Source organism: Embiotoca jacksoni, unplaced genomic scaffold, assembly GCF_022577435.1.
Source record: "Embiotoca jacksoni isolate LCO1_2020_lvr unplaced genomic scaffold, fEmbJac1.0.p SCAF_23, whole genome shotgun sequence".
Taxonomy (NCBI): domain Eukaryota; kingdom Metazoa; phylum Chordata; class Actinopteri; family Embiotocidae; genus Embiotoca; species Embiotoca jacksoni.
In genome coordinates this window covers 10,954,587-10,973,602 of record NW_027185374.1, presented here as the reverse complement: position 1 = coordinate 10,973,602, position 19,016 = coordinate 10,954,587, and the positions used below count along the sequence as shown (strand labels likewise).

The 19,016-nt window shown below is 45.7% G+C and overlaps 1 protein-coding gene across 1 annotated transcript in view; it reads right to left on the bottom strand.

The window, feature by feature from the left end:
• The window catches only part of disp1 (dispatched homolog 1 (Drosophila)), a 32,726-nt gene that overhangs the window by 2,446 nt on the left and 11,264 nt on the right, over positions 1-19,016 (bottom strand). Inside the window, 7 exon segments of the mRNA XM_069158691.1 lie at positions 36-299; positions 400-1,989; positions 2,100-2,197; positions 2,955-3,049; positions 5,542-5,669; positions 6,107-6,230; positions 6,893-6,922. Coding sequence (XP_069014792.1) covers positions 36-299; positions 400-1,989; positions 2,100-2,197; positions 2,955-3,049; positions 5,542-5,669; positions 6,107-6,230; positions 6,893-6,922 — 2,329 coding nt within the window.

The window sequence follows — 19,016 nt, the reverse complement described above, 5'->3', positions numbered from 1 at the left end:
TCATAAAAATGTGAGATATATGTGTATGTATGTACCTCGCGGTAGAACTGGTACATCTTCTCATAGGCCAGTGTGAACAGATAGGTACTCTGGAACTCTAAAACTATGGCTCTGATTGTGTCGTTGATGTCAAATCGAGGTCCGGGTGTCTTGCTGTCCAGATGGTAGTTGGTACTCCGGTCCAGCTCCATGATGGCTCTCTTGATGCACAACTCAAAGACTTCCTGCTTGTACGGGAAGGTGGACTGACTGCAGCAGGGGTACACAGAGGCCTCCTCACAGTCCTGGTTCTCCATCCACTGTTAGGATCAGAAAAATTTGAGCTGCTTAGGTCAGGTGACGCTTGACGGTTAAGGTTTGTTGTGTACATATTGAGTACACACCACACACAGTACTGACCTGCTTGAACGTCTCGATGAAGCAGCTGGTGAAGTCCTGCTCCTCCGACTGGTGGACGAAGCTCTGGTTCCGCAGCTTCTGGCAGAAGTTGAGGATCCACAGCTGAGATGCCGGACTGGCAATATTGAAGCTGCTGTCCAGCATCAGCTTTCCCTTGTTCTTGGGGTTCAGGGGGTCTCCGTTGTCCACAGGGGAAACCCCCCAGATGATGGTGATAGGCATGTGGAGGTCCTCGCCGTGATGGACTCTCTCGAACATGAACAGTTTTTTGTACTCTGCGTCGTAACGCTCAAAAGGGTGAGAGGACCGGAACACCTGGAACTCTGCCAGCTCCAGAGATGGGAGCTTCATCTTTGGGTTCACACAAACCACGTAGGCCCCGCCCACCGTGATGCCGAGGAACCAGAAGAGCCAGAGGTAGCGCAGCTTGATGACGACGCAGGGCAGCACCTTCTCGAAGAAGATCCTGGACGCCTCCGAGACCGTGAACAGGCATTTGTTGGCCTTCTGGCACAACCCGGCCCAGAACATCTGGGTGCAGTAACCACTTTGCTGGTGTGGAGGCTTGGAGCAGGGCAACATGTTGGGCAGGTAGCGTTCGTGTAGCACCACCACAGCGGGCAGCCAGGTCACCATGAGGATATAGTTGACCAGAATGGCGGTACCGGCGTAGACCCCGAAGCAGCGTATGGCAGTGATGTTGCTGACGTAGTTGGCGTAAAACGCTGCAGCGGTGGTGAAGCTGGTGACGAACATGGAGAGGGCGGCGTGCTGCAGGGTCACGCCGACCGTCTCAGCCAGCTCAGCGTGCGGCTTATCAAACTTGGTGTAGTTCCACACATCGCAGAACACGAAGGCGTCGTCTGCGCCGATGCCGACCAGGATGATGAGCGCCGTGAGGTTCATGAAGGGGAAGAACTCAAAGTTGAAGACCATTCGGTAAAGGAAGTAGGACACGATCAGAGAGCTGATGATGGCTATGATTGTCATTAGGGTGATGAAAACGGAGCGAGTGTACACGCACATGACGAGCAGGACGATCACTATGGCGATGGCGGGGTACACCGTGTCCGTGAGGAGGTAGTCCTGGAAGAGGTCGTGTTTGATGCCGAACTCGATCCCCGTGACTGTGGTGACGCCGTCCGAGGAGTTCCAGTTCTCGAAGTTGTCCAAGTAAATGTTCATCATGGACTCTCCTTTCTCCGTGGGAGAGAAGAGCATGCTGTACTTGAGCACAGGTGGAGGATACTCCAGACTCTTGGGACTCAGGAAGTCTTTGTCCACCAGGAAGTGGAGGATCTGGTAGACGGCGTTGTACCTGGTGCACTTGCGCGGCACGCTGGCGCACTTGAGCTGGTCTTTCCTCCGCAGGGCCATGTCCCAGCAGTCCGGGCTCAGGGTGCCGTTGTGGTAGTACTTGGCACACGAGCGCAGGATCTTCAGCGTGTGCGACACGTCCCGCTCCGTGATCTTCTGGCAGGACGACCTGTTGGTGAGGACGGCGATGTAGTTCCCGAGTGTCCAGCTGGGGCAACAGGAGGCGTCGTTGGTGCGCTGACAGAGACTCCAGTAGTCACGGTGGGAACGCACCTGCGGACACGCAGGGATTATAAATACATACATGGACAGAGAAAGACGAGAAAGTCTGATGATGGCAACAACATCATTACCAGTTCCTGACCATGACAGAGGATACATACTCTGGTGTTGTCCAGATTGCACATGGATTTGATGGCCTGAATGCTCCACAGGTTTTTCCCCTCAGCCGACGTGAACACCAGTCTGGAGTAACTGTCACCTGCAGAAAGAAAAGAGTTTTATTACTTAAGTAGGAAACCATCCTTCCTGGATTAATACAAGTTGGGGAAAAACAGGGAAAAACAGTTATTCTACCATCTGACACACAAAGACTTTGTGTTTTTGGTAACTTTTCACCTTAAATCCGATCCAAAAGCATGTCCTATTGAAAGCTAAATTATTACTTACGTGTCTTTTCATAATGTTAGATTGGAGAATTTATTTTTTAAAATGTATTATAAAGCAAGTCTAAGTGCTATAAATATTGCGAACATGTCAAAGTCCTCACAGAAATGAAGACTGTGCTGAGCAACTGTAAGTTTGTGATGTCACAAATTCACATTGATGTCATATGTCCGTTGTCAGCACGGCCCACTGTCCGACCTTTTATGTAGAAGTAAACAATGATTGGTGATTCCATTGCAGAGATACCGCGCTACAACACTTAAAAAAACCTGTGGTTGGCCAGGGTGTACATCACTCCAGCAAGAATCAGCCAATCAGAAGAGAGCGGCACTCATATCAATATGCCTTAAAGACACAGACATAAAACAGGCTGTTCTTAGTACAACTACACTGAGAGTTTTTGGTACTTAAAACCACAAAAATATCTTCTTATGGGAATCAAGACTGTAAATACAACATCAGAAAAGTGTAAAATATTGAACCTTTAAGATAGCCCAGGATCTTTTGGGGGTTGTGTTAGTTTTACCCATCATAGAACATGCGAGTTCTCTGGTCTGTATTGAGAATCTCACCTGGCACATCACAGAAGAACTCTTTACTGAAGTCCCACTCAGCTTGCCGTTTGTCTCTGTCGAAGTGGTCCTCGGGCCACCGGGTTTCTTGGTGGCTAGAAAACAATACGCACAGATTAACATTGTGTACATGACCTTGATTACAGCACAGTACTGTGAAGATGTTTAAGGCACTGAAAGTCAAACGAGGATCCTTTTTATTAACATTAAGAATATTGGTAAGATTAATGGACGAATTATTAACGAAGAAATTGACAGCAAATTTTATTACTCAATTTAATTTCTTTCTTGAGCTTTACAGCACTTTGTAAGATTTCTGAAACTAATTTTGGAAAAATCATTGACATCATTTGTAAAATATTTTATGACTTCTTGAGAAGAAAATCCCCGCTGAGGGAGGGAAAGGGACCATTGCTCTTCTAATCTATCCAAACCCACAAAGACTCAGGAAGGACAGTGACGTATGATTTCGTGAGTCATGTGACAGAGAACAGAGACGCTGCTGTGATCGAGGCTGCAAAGTGACTGTGACACAAAGTGAAGGAAGCAGATTTGAAGCTCAGTAATTAAATAAACAGCAGTAATAGCCGTTCCCCTCCCAAATCAGATGAATGACTCACCACGGTGCGAGCATACTGCTGTCATTATTATAATAATCCTGATAGTGGCTCTGATTGAGTAGGGGGCCCGATGCCGACGAGTCTTTGGAGTGTGTATGTATTGTGTGTTTAGGTGAGGATTACGGATGAGACAACCCTTCTTTCTGTGTGTATGTGTGTTGTTTTTTTAGGGGCCACAGTCTCGACTAGAAACAGGAAGGCTGAGTAATCAGGTAGCTGTCAGAGGGAGGGGATGAAGCCTGCTGACAGAAGCAGAGCTCCTCTCGTACACGGAACGCACATAAGTACACAAATTACATCTGAGGACAGACGCGTGGAGCGAGACGGATGGGAAGACAAAGGCAGCCACAGACGCAGCAGGAGACGGAGAGAAGGTCCATTATCCAATCAGCGGAGTGGAGCTGCAGTTTTTAGAAAGTCTAATCTCAACCACATGGAGACGGGATACCTCCTCCTGCTCCGGACCAGAATCACAATCCGACGGGTGTCACTGTGTCATGTAGATGTTATTCAGGGGGCTTACGGTTTGTTTTCAATGTCATAAAATAATACAACAAAAGAAAACCGTTGTTGTGCATGAGCTCAAATAAGTGAGGGTGACCTTATGTACCAGACGTCAGCAGGAATTCGGAAGTGAGCGTGGAGGCGTGCAGAGTGAACGCAGTCGTGCAGACAGAGAAGTCACCAGACGGCCGTCAACGTGCAGAGGCCTGCTCCTGATTGGTGAACCGAGTCCCGCTGACAGGAGACGGAGGACGACCTTGTGGATGGACAAATCTCTACTTTGTTCCCCTCTTCTTTCAGGAGGGGATTCAGATGTTTCAGCGTGTCCGTCAACGATATCCTTCACCCCCACCACCCTCTTCCCCCCACCCCACCCGCTCTCTCAGCACTACCCCAGCCTCCGACCTGGCCTCCCCTTCAACTCCTGCTGTTGGCTCGTATCGTAAGGCAACATTTAAAACAGCCGCCTCAGAATATTTGGGTTTTGTTTGCAGAAGGCAAGTTTGAGTTTTCAGTTCCAGAGCAGCTCATCAGAGTTTGTTAAATCAACACTGAGCTTATTTGTTCGAGGTGTGTGTGTTGTGGGAGAAAAAAAGATTCCGTTACTACAATTCACCATGGCAACGGGTAAATAAAGAGCAGAGCCTCCATCTTAACCTTAACCTAAAGTATAGGTAGAAAGATTAACATTTGACGATACGCATTTATCTTTAAAAACTGAGCAGCAGCACCGAAAGTTAAAAAAAAGAGATAATTTTGCACTTGCTGGAATCTGTATAATATACCAACAAAATTAATTGGTGTATATATGTACAAAACAATGGTGGAAACAATTTCAGATGAACATATAATATTCCCTATCAAACATAGAACATAAGTTTACTGTGACTGTAAACTCAGTAATAATGATTTTAGGGATTTGCTGTTAAAACAGGATGTTCATTCAGTCCCACCAATCACAACAGGAGAAATGATTACTCAGAGATGATTGGCTCTTGGCTCAGCGATGACTGTAATGTTTCTGTGCCGAAGGTGCAGCAGAACTGATGGACAAGTTGTCTGCAAGATTCAAGAGTCAGCTGAGGATGAATCCACGACTGTGTAACACTTGTGAGGACGCAGATCCTCACGCTGTCTGCGTCATTAAGCTGATAACTGACTGATCATAAACGCTGTAACATCAGTAAAGAGATACCAAAGCGCTCTGATGTTCCAACGAGGAAATGAAATGCTTTATCAGACGTCTTCAGACTTTGGCAGGAGACGGACAGAAACTCTGCATTTACTGAAGAAAACATGCCGGTGAGCTGGTTAGTTTCATAGAGTGTGTTACCACGGCAACTGAATCTGAGTTAAAGTCATCTCTCTTTCTAAAACTTGAAAACTGCTGCACTGAAAAACTGCTGCTACACAGAAGCTCATCGGGCCCCGTGTGTGGAGGTGTACTGGTGTGTGGACGTTACTTTTTAGCCTGCTCGTCAGCGTATTTGAAAGGGTAGTTGGCCAGAGTGGCTTTGTAGCCTGTGTTCTTCACCATGTTGTTCCACGTGACCAGTCGCTGCCCGATGGCAGTTCCCCGAGGCTCAAAACCCTTTTTTGAAAAGAAAGAAAACAACAATAAGTTTTAATGACAGAAGTTACTGCTTCTATGATGCTGATACAGATTTACAGTATCTATGTTGCAAAAATGATTATTTTAGTTGTAATACAATGGGCTCGACAAACGTTTAGTAACATTACACAGTTCAGTTTGCTTGTTCCACCCAGGGTGAGCTAACAGAAGCATCTGGATCTCTTTCACAGGGAGCTGTTGTCAACATTACTCCTCCTAACACACAAAGAGAACAGGAAATACTCCACCCTGCCTCATAAAGTTAGTACTTCAATACTTCCAAACAGCTTCTGGGGTTCAACTTCTCCTTGTTACACCCACAGTTCATACATCCTGCTTACTCCAAATCTGGAATAATAAAGAGTTATTATTCATTATTCCAGAAAGAAGAGCATCATGGTCTCATCTGTACTCACCAGCAGCGGGTCAGAGAAATCAGGCAAGTCAGGCACCAGGACTCCCACCAGGGCACAGATCACGATGAGCACCGTGCACACCCCCAACACCACCACTGGCCAATCAGCTATTAGTTCGGCATAGCTGGAAACAAGACGGAGACCTCGAGTTAGTAAAAACACAAAAGAAAAACCTGGGACGAAATCTTATTTAACTAACAGGTGCAAATATGTACGATGGAAAAAAAGGAGACCGTTTATTCCATACAGCAGGGTGTGTAGAAGACAGACGATAAAAGTAAGAAAACATTGCTTTGACTTCTCAGTTTCCCTCTTCCTTAACAGTTACATCGAACCTGATGATCCCCGTTTGGCGGATGCGTATTTCAAATCAGAGATAAAAAGGAGACATTTTCTCAGAATTATAAAATTTGAAGGAAACGATCAGTTAAAGTCTCCTCCATCCTGGATTTTCTGAAGGCTGATTAGAAAGTGTAAGAAGCATTCTGGGGTCCTGCGGTGTTACTGAGACTCTCCATCCCTACACAAAAGTTGTCGCACTAGTTTCTCTGAGATTTTACTGCAGCGTAGTGGACAAATGAGGCGATCCGAGGTTGCTGGTTACCAGAAGCCAAGTACAGGGAGAAACGCACAGCTCTCATCAATAACTCTCATGACTCACTGCTGAGGAATGATGGCTCGGCAACAGCGGTGATGGATGGATGACAGGAATAAAGGGAGGAGGAGGAGGAGAGCATTGCGATCCAAAACATCAATAGGGGAGAAAGGCTTTTTGGCAGGTCTTACCTTTTGGGGAATCGAAAGGGCCTTGCAGGGCTGCAAAACAGAAAGAAGGAGATAAATCAGGTTTACATTTTAAAGTCAAAGCAACAGCCAATCAAAAACAGATCTGCAGAGACTTGAGCGGGACTGGACATATTTCCTTCATGATCTGCTGTCTTTTCTTTTTGCAGCCCGAGCGCTCACCTTCGGTACCGGACGGCTGAAAACATTAAAGCTGACGTGGCTGTCGGAACCCCTTCCCACTCAACTTATAATACTCTTTCTACTAGTCCCTCTCTGATGTGATAGACAGGCTTACATGGCTTGTGCTTAATATACTTGTGCCATTCAGATAACCCAAGACAGAACCAAGGTATAAACGTCTGTACAACAGAGGGACACCAAAACTGAGAGCTCCTGACTGGATCAAACTGATCCTGACAGATTTCTGTCTGAACCAGATCTGAAGAGGATATCAGACAAAGCCCCAAATGTTCCCAATAAATGTCAAACAAGCATTTGTGAGTCTTATCTGAACCAGCAGGAGGAGGCAACACATAACCTACGACCTCACATAAACCGGTTTAGTGTAGTCCAATCAATCAGTACAGAGCTCTAATGAACACCCAGATGTAGTGATCATTCTCAGATTATATACGCACACAGATAGACATATATTAGGTGTTCAGACTGCCAGCCCAAATCTGATTTCAGTCAGATCCACATTGTATCCAGATTGATTTTTGAAAGTCTGAACAGCAAAGACCACATGAAACTAGATTTTTGAAATCCGGATCCAAACCACAGTCGAAGGCGGTTTGAAATGTGATTCCGATCAGATTTTTACAGCTGCGTCTCCGTCCGGACGCTCTGCTGCTTCAGATCGGATATACTGCATCACTCGCCATGCGACACACAGCGACGGCGTCATTTTAGAGAGAGCAGAATCTACTCTACTGCTCTGTCGAGGACAACGATAACAACAGTCCGCGAACAGAAACGCAAATAAACTGTCTGCTGCCACTTCCCTGCCGTGTCGGAAACCCATGTCACCGGCGTCGTTACCACAGCAACACATGCAGATAGGTTGGTGATGTCTGGACACGCTACATCTGATCTGTACACTTGCAAATAACAGTGTGGCAGTCTGTCCTAAGGATGTGATTTGAGAAAAAAAAAAATCTGATTTACCTGCAGTAACTAGTTTTCATCTTAACTATCACACTCTGCAATCAGGCTTCCTGATAATGTTGGACTCAAACCACACACACACACACACACACACACACACACACACACACACACACACACACACACACACAGAGGCATACGAGGCCTTCAACTGTTCGGGATCTGTCTGGATTTCTCGTCAGCTCCCTCTGGGAGCGGTGGGGGAACGTCCGGTATGCCGGCAGCAGCAAACGCCCCAGGAGGAGGGGAAGAGGAGGGAAGGAGAGGAAGTGGGAGGATCAGATATGGTCACCTGATCACAGCGGGGTTGCAGGAGATAGATGATCTCGTCTGAAGGGGACCAGGGGAGATAGAAACATGGATAAAATACACAGGGAGGAGGGCGACTAACTTGGTGAGATTTGGCCACCTGGTTAAGACGAAGTTAATCATGGCGCCCCCTGGCGCTACACGAAGGTAGATTCAGTAGGTTTAAGAGTCTTCACTTCACTGTGACTCCATTAATAACAGACAGACTCCCCCTCAGACTGAAGCCACAGGGAGTGGATTCGACATTTTTAGACCAAGTTCTGTCAGAAAAGGCATTTGTAAAGATAAATGGTCGGCTTTAATAGCACTAAAAGGATTTTAAATACATGTCTTATCATCTCAGATTATATTCACATCGATACAGTACAGATCGAGGACTTAATTCACTCCTCCAATGGCCCAGAAGAACAGGAAGTGAGTTGTGAGGTCACCTTTCCTCTGCAGCCAGTCAGGTCAACAGCACTGTGGACATTAGAGCTGTGATTTAAGCAACATGGCCGGAGGGGCAGGAGAGGCTGCCGTCGTATCTTTGGCCGTTTCTCCGTCAAAATAAAATCCGGAGAATGTTATAATTAGTGGTAATGGGAAGCACAAATGAACACGAGCTATTGGCGAGGAATTTTACTCCACGGGGGCGGCTTGTAAGAGGGCAGTAAATCCCTTTTAAAGTTTCACTGCGCACGTTAATATGACAGCCAGATGTCAAGTGGCACAGGTTCAGAGCGCAATCTGCCAACACAAGTGCAAACACTCAAACTGGGCATCTTTTTCTCTGCTGCTCCAGAGATACAGAAGTCAAACATTTATAAATCATGAATTATACAGTAGAATCTATTGTTTGTATTCTAGCTTTGTCCATTCAGTTAAATACCATATTATTCCCTGTTATGATCATTTTGTTCCCTTTAAGTTGCACAGTGACCTTTGACCTGGTAAAAAAACAACAATGCCTAATGCAAACCAGCTTTCCCTGCCCTCCTTTGAACGAGTACCCTGTAGTGCTACTGCCAGTCCCTCCAGGATTTCGTGGAGGTTTTTTGTGTGATTATCGCCATCCAAAATGCTGGATTCTTGCGGCGGAGTGTTTCGCAGTAAAATTGTGGGAATTTGAAAATATTGCAAGTGGAGACAAGAAAATGTGATTGATTATTTACCTGATAAACAATGATATGTAAACCGTTCCTGTAATAATAATCATGCTGCACATGACAGAAATATTTTTGTTTTAATCTTTTTTGAACTTGGGGAACCATGGGGCTCAGTTACCAAAAAAAAAAATCCCATAAAAGTGAAGGTTTACAGAACAGACAGACTGTGACTGTAATATAAAATACAAAAGGCTACAACTGCTGTCAAAATAAGAGCTTTAGATGCTGTTTAATTGATGTTAATTCAACACACAGGTTACTGTATGCGCAAAATCAAAGTGCAGTCTCTTACAACTGGATTTCCTGTCTCTTGGCTGCAAGCCCTTGAACTGCAGACCTCAGGATAGAGATATGATCCAGAATGGAGGAGTGGGAGTTATTGGAAACACTTGGAACAGATTCATCAAAGCGCCGTCAGGCATTTCTGTTTGTCTACTAAAGGTCTGTTTTGAATTTTGCTCTGCAACGATACAATCAGCCAATTGGACAGATCCACCCTGGAGGACTTCTAAATGACAAATACAAGACAGATCAAGAACTCGACAGCGACAATTCATCAAGTTCTCATTAAGCTCAAGCCAAGCTGGTAAATTGAAGTTAATCTCTGTCCCTGAGACTTATTATGTTATTTTGAAATGAATCTAAATAAACCAAGGATATACCACCGTTACCATCACGCCTTCTGCACATGAAAGTAAATGAAGGGGGGGGGTTGAAGAAAAACGGAAGGAAGGTGGCGGCGGCAACAGAGAGCAAGTGTTGACTGATGATCACAGAGGCTCTAAATTCTCCAAGATGACAAGCCACCGTGTCGGGTTTCCTCAGGACGATGCCTCCAAAGCAAACTTCCACCGCAGACTCCGTCTCTGTCCAACTTTCTCTCCATCAGCTTCTGCCCCCGCCTCTTATTTTCCTCCTCTCCCCCCTTGAGCCCCGAGTAACCTTTCAGTGTTATTGTATTTACCAGAGGGAGAGTGTTTCGGGATCACTGGGCTAATTAATAAGGTAAACACAGACCGCCGGCCGCTCACTCAGCGCAGTGCTGATAGAGGAGAGACACGGAGAAGCAGCTGGAGGCCGAGTAACACCGAGGCTCGGCGTCACGGCCCGACACTCGCTGGAACTTTGGCCCGTCCCGGACGGACGCTGAGAGGAAGTCTTTGGCCGCTGATCCGAAATGGAGGTCCCGGAGCGCACCGTGTGAGGCGTACAGCGGCGGCCCCGTTTTGACTTTTTTAAGGGCAGGATATGAGTAAGATGAAGAAGTTTAAAGTGTGAAGTGTTGTTCCATCATGTTCAAAGGAAAAAAAAAAAAGGTTTCTACAGATGTTCTATTGCCCCACTTGAGGCTGAGATGAATAGACTGCCACCTTAGAAAGAAGCTAACGGGTGATGGGTGATGGGTGCACGGGCCGACAGCTCCTTTCCACCGGTTCCGTCTCCGACCTGCTGCCGGAGTGAATCGCTGTCATTAAAGTCAATGCTTCCCAGAATCGGGTCGCCGTTCTTGTCAGAAGCCGCTTGGAGACTGCGGGACGCTGAACAGAGCAGATCAGCCGAGCAGAAAGTCAGTCGGAGAAAATCAAATCAAATTCCGGTGTGCAAACTCACGATGGTGAAACCCATCACTGCATCACCGTCTACATACAAGCATTCTCCTCCCGCTTCAGATACGGTGTGTGAAATAGTTACGCAATAAAGAGGATGATTCATGTTTTTAATGACTAAAACACAGCAGGCTGCATTAACTTTGTCTGTAGGCTGCAGCACAAAGTAGGAAATGAGAACAATAAACACACAACGGACAAAAAAGAAGCTGTTTAACAACGTTTACCCAAAATAGAAGCACAGAAATGAAGGAAACGCGACCAAATCAGGAAGGAAGGTAAAACGGGCTGACAAAACTCTCCACGTCTGACACGCCGCCGGTGGGATACGAAGTCGTGCAGAGGACGGAACGACGTGACGGGCGCGTGTTCAGGGGAACGTGCAGGTGAGCGGTGAGTCCCCGGTTCAATCCCCGGCTGGGGATTCACTTCATGTCCCTGCTTCTCTTTCGAATGAAGGCTGAATGAAGAAAAGGGCGAGACACGGCGAAGCTCCGATCGAGTCGCTCTTTCTCTGTCCGTTAACGCTGCAGCGATGACAAAAAGATGTTGTTGGACTCAACGCGTATCGGTGAGAAATGAGCTTCTTCATCTGCGCGTCGAGCTGCAACAGCTTGTGTGCAAACAGTATAGCGGGAGAAATCGTCCAGGAACTGTGTGGAAAATCTGCCTGGTGAATGACGACGACTAAACGTGTCCACGAATGTCTCTGTGTGTGTGTGTGTGTGTGTGTGTGAGAGGCTTCAGAGGCCGGGGTGGGGAGCGGGGGGTTAGCTGTCACCAGACGGGCGGGTAAATATTTCATGAACAAGGCCTTCAAGTCGGAGCAGGAGCAATTAGTGTCAAGCACTGGGCTGCCCGGCCCGCCTCGCCCTGATTAGTGCCTCGCCGGAACGCTGCACACAATTAGAGGCTCGACCTAGCCGTGAAATAGGTCCCGGCTACCAGCGCTCCCGTCCCAATGACATCATGACACGAGAGAGGCAGAAAAAACACTGCAGCGGGGCTGATAAGTAGGCCTGTGTGTGTATATTTATACAAAGACTCTTGTGGCTGGAGTGCACCCGGATGGATGACATTAATACGACTGTAAATATCTAAGAGGCCCGTAGGAGGGAGGCGGGGGGGTAAAGTGACATCAGCGTTAACATTTTGTGAAAACAGTAAATCATTCTCATGTCTGAATATCAACTGTTTAACTTCCGCATGAGGAGACAATAAAGTCTAAACGGAGCATTTTAGGAAGCACGTGAGAAGTGAGTTCTGTTCAACGAAAAGGCCTGAAAATGAATGAGAGTGAAATTGGCTGCGCAGCGTGTCTGTAAACAGATAATAAAAATCCAACTGTGGAAACACTTTTAAAGCTGTAACTCGATACATTAAATAAAACAACCCAACAACGGGCATTTCCCCAGAAATGTGACGAGTAAAGATACGCGTGAGAGAAATCGTTCATTTGTTTCTCAGCGATGAAAACGAAAGAGCGCGTGTTGTAGCCCGAAGCAGGGATCAGTGTTGACAAGGGCTCGATGTTCTGAGGTGCATTAGCTGCAGCCGTAACACACTGTGATTCATCGGGCATCGTGTTTCTTAACAGGCCTCCAATAAACACTGGAACAGGCCTACGCTGTTTAAACACAAAGTTTAAACGCAGGTCAGCCGAGGACACTCGGCTCTCGTTATCACACGGGAGGAAACACAAGCAGACCCACAGGGCACGTTCACAGCAACAACAAAAAAAACTGTTCAGCACTGGAAGATCTATGAAGCTTCTTCTCACATATGATATCAAATATGATTTTTTTTTTTCTAGGATAAAAGCAACAAGCTTTGACTTCTAAACATTTTTTCACGTTGGGATTTTTGCTTAAAATACTCGCAGATTCGTTTTCTGTGTGTCAGCTGATCATTTGAAATGTTCTTCGATTAATTAGTCTCTACTCTTGAGGAGTAAAAAGCAGATGTCAGTGTGTCTGCACCTGCCATTCCCCTGAATTCTTGGAAGTGAATTACAGCCGCGCACAAATTCCAGGCTTACAGGCGGGATTGGAGGACTGTAGCCGATAGTTACGAGCTGTCAGTCAGCGCGACGTCTTTATTACGGCCTCATCCTTAACACTTGAAGGCTCACTGACACGGAGCGCGGCGAAGTCTCCCCGTACTGTGACGAGATCAGTTCCTGGCTGAGAGTATTCTGGATCCTGTGCTGTTCAAAAGCCCTTATTAATAAAAAAAATAAAAAAAATAAAATAAAAAAGCCAGTCGATATGTGGACGCTAGCAGGAATCTCTGTTCCAGATGAACAAATGTGCCAGGCCAGAAAACCGGGCTCCAGAAATCCTTCTTAACCTGCCAACCTTACACTGCGTGGTTGACTGCAGCTCTAAGCAAGCCAACTTCCAGCTGGTATGTGTGGTCAGTGAGGTGGCAGGCTTTCCTAGAAGACCTCCGGGGGGTTGGGGTGGGGGTGGAGGAAGCGATGGTTTTCACCTGCTGCTGCATCCCTCAGCTTCCTACCGCAACCATCAGACCTGCACTGAAATGACCGTGGATCGGGAGGTCTTGATTAAACATGGTCACCGTGCGAGAAACCAAAAACCAAAGAACGACATGAACTGCAGCGGGCACATTTCAAAACCGGACCCCACCCCTCCAAAAACAAAGCTGGTTTACTCCAGACCGCGGGGAGAGAACTTTCTCCTCCGCGCTGAATTCCCCCTTTTAAAGCAAAAGCTCCTTATTAAAACAAGATGAGTCATTTAAACCATTATTTAACAAAAAGCTTGAAATAACAGACGAGGGTGCGGGTCCAGGCAAAGGCAACGTCTCTCATTTGAATGCTACTGATAATGCTGTTGGCTTCTGATGTGCAAATTAACTTCAACATGTGGGCAGCACAGCCATCATCTTGTATTAACGCATAAAAATGAATTAAAACACAAGCAGCGAAGCAGCCTAAAGAAACTGTGAGCCCGTTTTAATCTAGTCTCACCAGAATAACGAAAATATGATCTGATTAATCTCACTCATCTGCTCATTTTTATATGAAATCCAGCTCATTAGAGGCAAAATATGAATAATAGGTTTGTAGTGCACTGCCATGAAATGTTGCTCGTACCCAACTCCTCTATGCTCTGCTGACATCTGATCTCCTGATGACTCAGACGCCACCTGCAGCTTCACTCTGACGTTCTTTGATCTCCTTCATTAGTAGACGAGGAAGAGAAAGAAGAGCGCGATGTCGAGTCCATTTTTTTTTTTGTTGTTGAAGATTGATTTTTCACCCTGCACTACTATTCCTGACTCTCCACACCATTAATCTGTTTCCCTTTGTGTTCGTTTTGTTTGACTCGGGGTCTTTTGAGGACACGGGGGCTGAGGGTTCATCATTTCTCCCTTTCCCCCCCCCCTCTATTCATCTGTCTTCTCAGCATTTACTAATGTTTATCTGATAGATTTTGTTCTTTTCTCTGAGTGGTTGGTTTCGGAGCAGCGCTGTGATATCTCGGGTTTGTCCGGTGATGAAGACACCCATGTAGCTGCTGCGTGCTCCCGCCTCGTCTATCAGCTGTAATTTACACAAAGATCAACTGTGCTGTATCTCAAATAGAACAAACATGGCGTTGGATGCTATTTCAGCAAAGACGATTTTAGGAAACCTGGCCGGAGTTCAGGCACCGAGGCCAAATGAAGATCTGTCCTCCTGACTTCTTCAGACAGTCATTGTGTGTGTGTGTGTGTGTGTGTGTGCGTGCGTGCGTGCGTGCGTGTGGGAGAGTGTTGCGGTAGGGTGGGGGTGTCTGGAAAATTCCAAGCAAAAGTTCACAAAGTGCAGAGGAGGAAATAGAAGCGAAGGGAAAAGGTGGTTCATAAAGAAAGCTGCTGTTTATCTCCCTATTCTGTTAGTTTCAAACAAACATTAATATATGAATATGGTGGTCAAATAAAATCTATAGCATCTATATGTAGTAGACAATGTAGAGTATGTAATGCGTACTATATATTCAATTGAGAAGGAACGTCAATTCAATAGTGTTTATTGCTGTGTCAAATATCCACCTGGTGATATTAGGAGATAATGAAAAAAAAAAAAAGCATAATTGGAGTCTATTTTGATAATTGGTACCCATCATTGTCAGTAATCTCTTTGTATACTTCACTAATAGGTTTCGTAATATAGTTATTTACACCCTGTGTATTTTTGTTTTCAAAGCCTGAAGGGGAATCTTACATATTTCGATATTCAATGCAAATAAAAATCTCTTCGTTATGAGGTGTATCATTAAACAATGATTAGCCATATATTATAATAGTGGCATAAAATGAACAAACAAAGACAATTGAATTGTTCATCAGTTATTTGGATGATAATTAATCCTCAGCTAAAATTGTGTGATTGTCGTCAGAATGAGAAGCAGAGAAAAACTACGAGCTGCTTTTGGGTCCAGATAACGACACTGAAAAATAAATGTCGGTGCAGATGGTATGTGTCCAACATTATGCAAATATTTGGCATCTGGTATTATCACATTTTATTTTTTGTTTTAAGACACACCTATGAGCACAGTGACTCAGTATCCACATTATTCTGTCAGCTCCTGCGTCTGCACAGCCTCTACTAAATATTCTGGTATCCATACAACAGCGAAATAAAATGCAGACTAAACAAATGATAAATTCTATCAAAGAATAGAAAGAAACTATCAAAGAAACTGTTAGAACCAGGTGGAGATTTCCTCCTCAGCGTCTAAAGAAGCAGCAGTTCACTCACTGGACTGTCATTGCACTTAATAACTGATTCTCATGTGGTGGAGCTGCTCCGGTTGTTTTAGTTCGCTCATATTTTTCTGCAGTTCATTTGGAAAAAGAAGTAAAGGCTGATTCGCACAAGTCCGCTTTTTTTCCAAATATCCCCCGCTCATCTGTGAGCCGGCTGCAGCCACAAGGACATATGTTCAAGTCGTGTTATTCAACGCCATAACTTTGGTTGTGTAAATGATAAACTGCAGTAAGAGAAGTTGTATTTTCTTGAGCTTCCTGCTGCCTGGTCAAACTATCATTTTTTTTTCTTTTTGGCACACAGTATGTTCTCTGCTTACAGCGTAACATTTTATCGGTTGTATTATAAATATAACAAGGAACAAATATGATCGTTGATATGCACTATTTACAATTTAGTACTATTACAACCATTTATTTAATCTGTCTATAAAGTTCCTCCCCCTTCCCTCCCAACAGATCAAAGAAGATAAAGGCCTTCTAACTTAAATACATTTTGCTACAGTCTGGACACATGTAGTATTTTATCCCCCTCAAAGTGCTCTGATCATCTGAACCAGCCAGCAGCAGCGAGCCATAGTTCTCCAGCTGAGGCCCAGCTAGCTGCTCAGCCAGCTTATCAGAAGTTATGACAACGTCGGGCTTTGATCCTGCTTTTATGGGACAGCGGGGGCCTTTGAACTGGGGCAGCTATCTTTATGGGCTTTGCTTCATACTCAGGAACTATACCGTAAGACTGAAGGGGGGTGCAGGAGGGGTACAGACAGATTTGAAAATGGCTGCAGGAGAGAACGAAAACCGAATAAAGCAGAACCGTGAAGCAGACAGAACACGAGATGGAAAGAGGAGCGCGAACAAGCAGAGAGCACTGAGGGGAAGAGGGACAGCAGAGACGTCCTCTGCTTCACCTCATCCCGTCCCTCCATCTGTTTTCATCTTATCTCTCCTAACCTGCATCAGCTCCCACGTCCAGCAAGCCAAAAAGTTTATGAAGAGTCGTTTCACCTGACGTCACAGTGCGTGGCTCCTCCGCCACCACATAAATCAGTGAGGTCAAAGGAACCCTGTGGACTCTTTGGTTGCTCATGCTTAAGAGAAACGTACACAAGCATGGATCAACACAGCTCTAGTGGCACTCGGTGGTATTGCATCTTAAGACACTTCCGTTACTTCCACTTTTATGTAGAGTCTATGGCAGCAACACAGGATGTCAGCAAAGCCAGGGAGAGGAAGTGAGCGAGCAAATGTAGTGCACGAAGCTAAATATTTTAAGGGAGGCTTGTAATGAGGGAAAAGTCTTCACTGAGTGAATATAATGTACTTCTTGCGGAGCATCACAGCCTTGTAATATTGCTGCATATTCAACTAAATCTAAAGCAATAAGGCTATTATACCCACTGAACAAGGTAATGGTTTCTCTATACACGTTTGATAACATTATTATCAATATTAATACATTTTGTTCACAATACACATTTATTTATTGTATCAGTTATTTGGAGAGAAATGTGTCTATTGCTGCATTTTCTATTAGTTAAGGGCAACTCAGTGCATGAGCTGTGAAACAGATGAGTCCACTCTACTCTGAGCCAAGAGGAAGGCAAACTGGCCAGGAAAGACGCACCTGTGGTTGCCACGACAACAGTCCATCTGATGAGCTCGATGGTTTTGTACTCATCATGGCTTTTTTTTTTTTTTGCCTCGTTTCCACAGACCACGGCGTTCTTCCACCTGCTTCAAACTATGAGCCGAGCTGATGTCACTGAGCAACAGGAAACAGGCCGGTGCATTAAAAACTCTGATATGCAAGCAAACTGTAAAATACAGACCGTCTCTCCAAATGAGACTTGGACGGCACTAAAATCTCAGACCGGCGCAGGACATTCAGAGAACTAGAGCTCAAGCGGATTTCTAATGTGCAAAGTAAAAATGACCAAATGTTACGATTGTTCATACAGTATGTATCCCGGGATAACCTTGTAGCTGCCAGAGCTTCTACAGTACAGAGGATTAGACATGCAGGATGTCAGTAAATCTCCCCCATCCATCACAGAGCTTCCACACACAACCCAGGAGACACAAAACACACACACGCACGCACGCACGCACGCACACATACACACACACACACACACGCGCGCTATCTCCTCTCTCAGTTGAGATTATAAAGGCTAAAGGAATAAAAAAGGCTGAAAACAACAAATCAGGTAAAACTGCAGAGTTGAACTGAACCGGACTGTTAGCTTCTCCGCCAAGAAATAATCTGAGTGTAAAAGGTTCATCTGAAGATTAAATCCTGGGTATATAAAGGCTAACCCACCGTATTAACATACGCGTGTGGAGGAAATGTTCATCAAACAACACTAGCAGGCCCTTATTTGGATGAGACAACTGACAAAGCTCAGCTACGCGTCGGCCCAAAAGGCCTCCAAACAGTTGTTATTCTTAATAATGCGCAAAGCCTCGTCAGGCTGACACCCTGAAACGCAGAGCACACGGATCGCTTTCAGAGGAACCCTCGCCGGTCGAGGCTCGCAGCTGTTCAACGGAGGGAAAGATAAAGGGAGACAAAAGCGAGGAGGTAAAAAAAAATATACCTCTTCGAAAAGTTGCAAAATGAAAAATGATGAGCTGCTCTGCACTTTGGAGTCGTCGTGTTTTCATGCAGTTTCCCGCGTGTCGTAGCAACCGCAGCGCCAGCAACGTTGCTCAAGAGCATGAACGCTGACCACCCCGGAGACGGCATTCGGAGGGAGTGAGGGACGGGAATTTTTGCCGTCTGACGAGGCGTGAATCTAAAGCAAAGCAAGCGCACGGGTTGCCGTAAACAACAAGAGCTGTTGGGAGAGACGTCGGTGAGCTGGGAAAAGGTTAAATACCCGACGTGACCCTGGATGCTTGAGCGTCAGCGAGCCGTTTGGTGGCTGCTGCCGGGTCAACAACGCAGGTAGACGCAGGTTAGCTGAGCCCCGGGTGCCCCCGAAGCTACACGTAACACGTCTTATGCTCATTCTCCTACGACGCGGTCACTGCATCTACCGCCGTCGTGTACTCATCCCCGAAACCGGCCGACACTCTGCCACCGCTGCAACTACCTACGGCCCGTCTCCACCT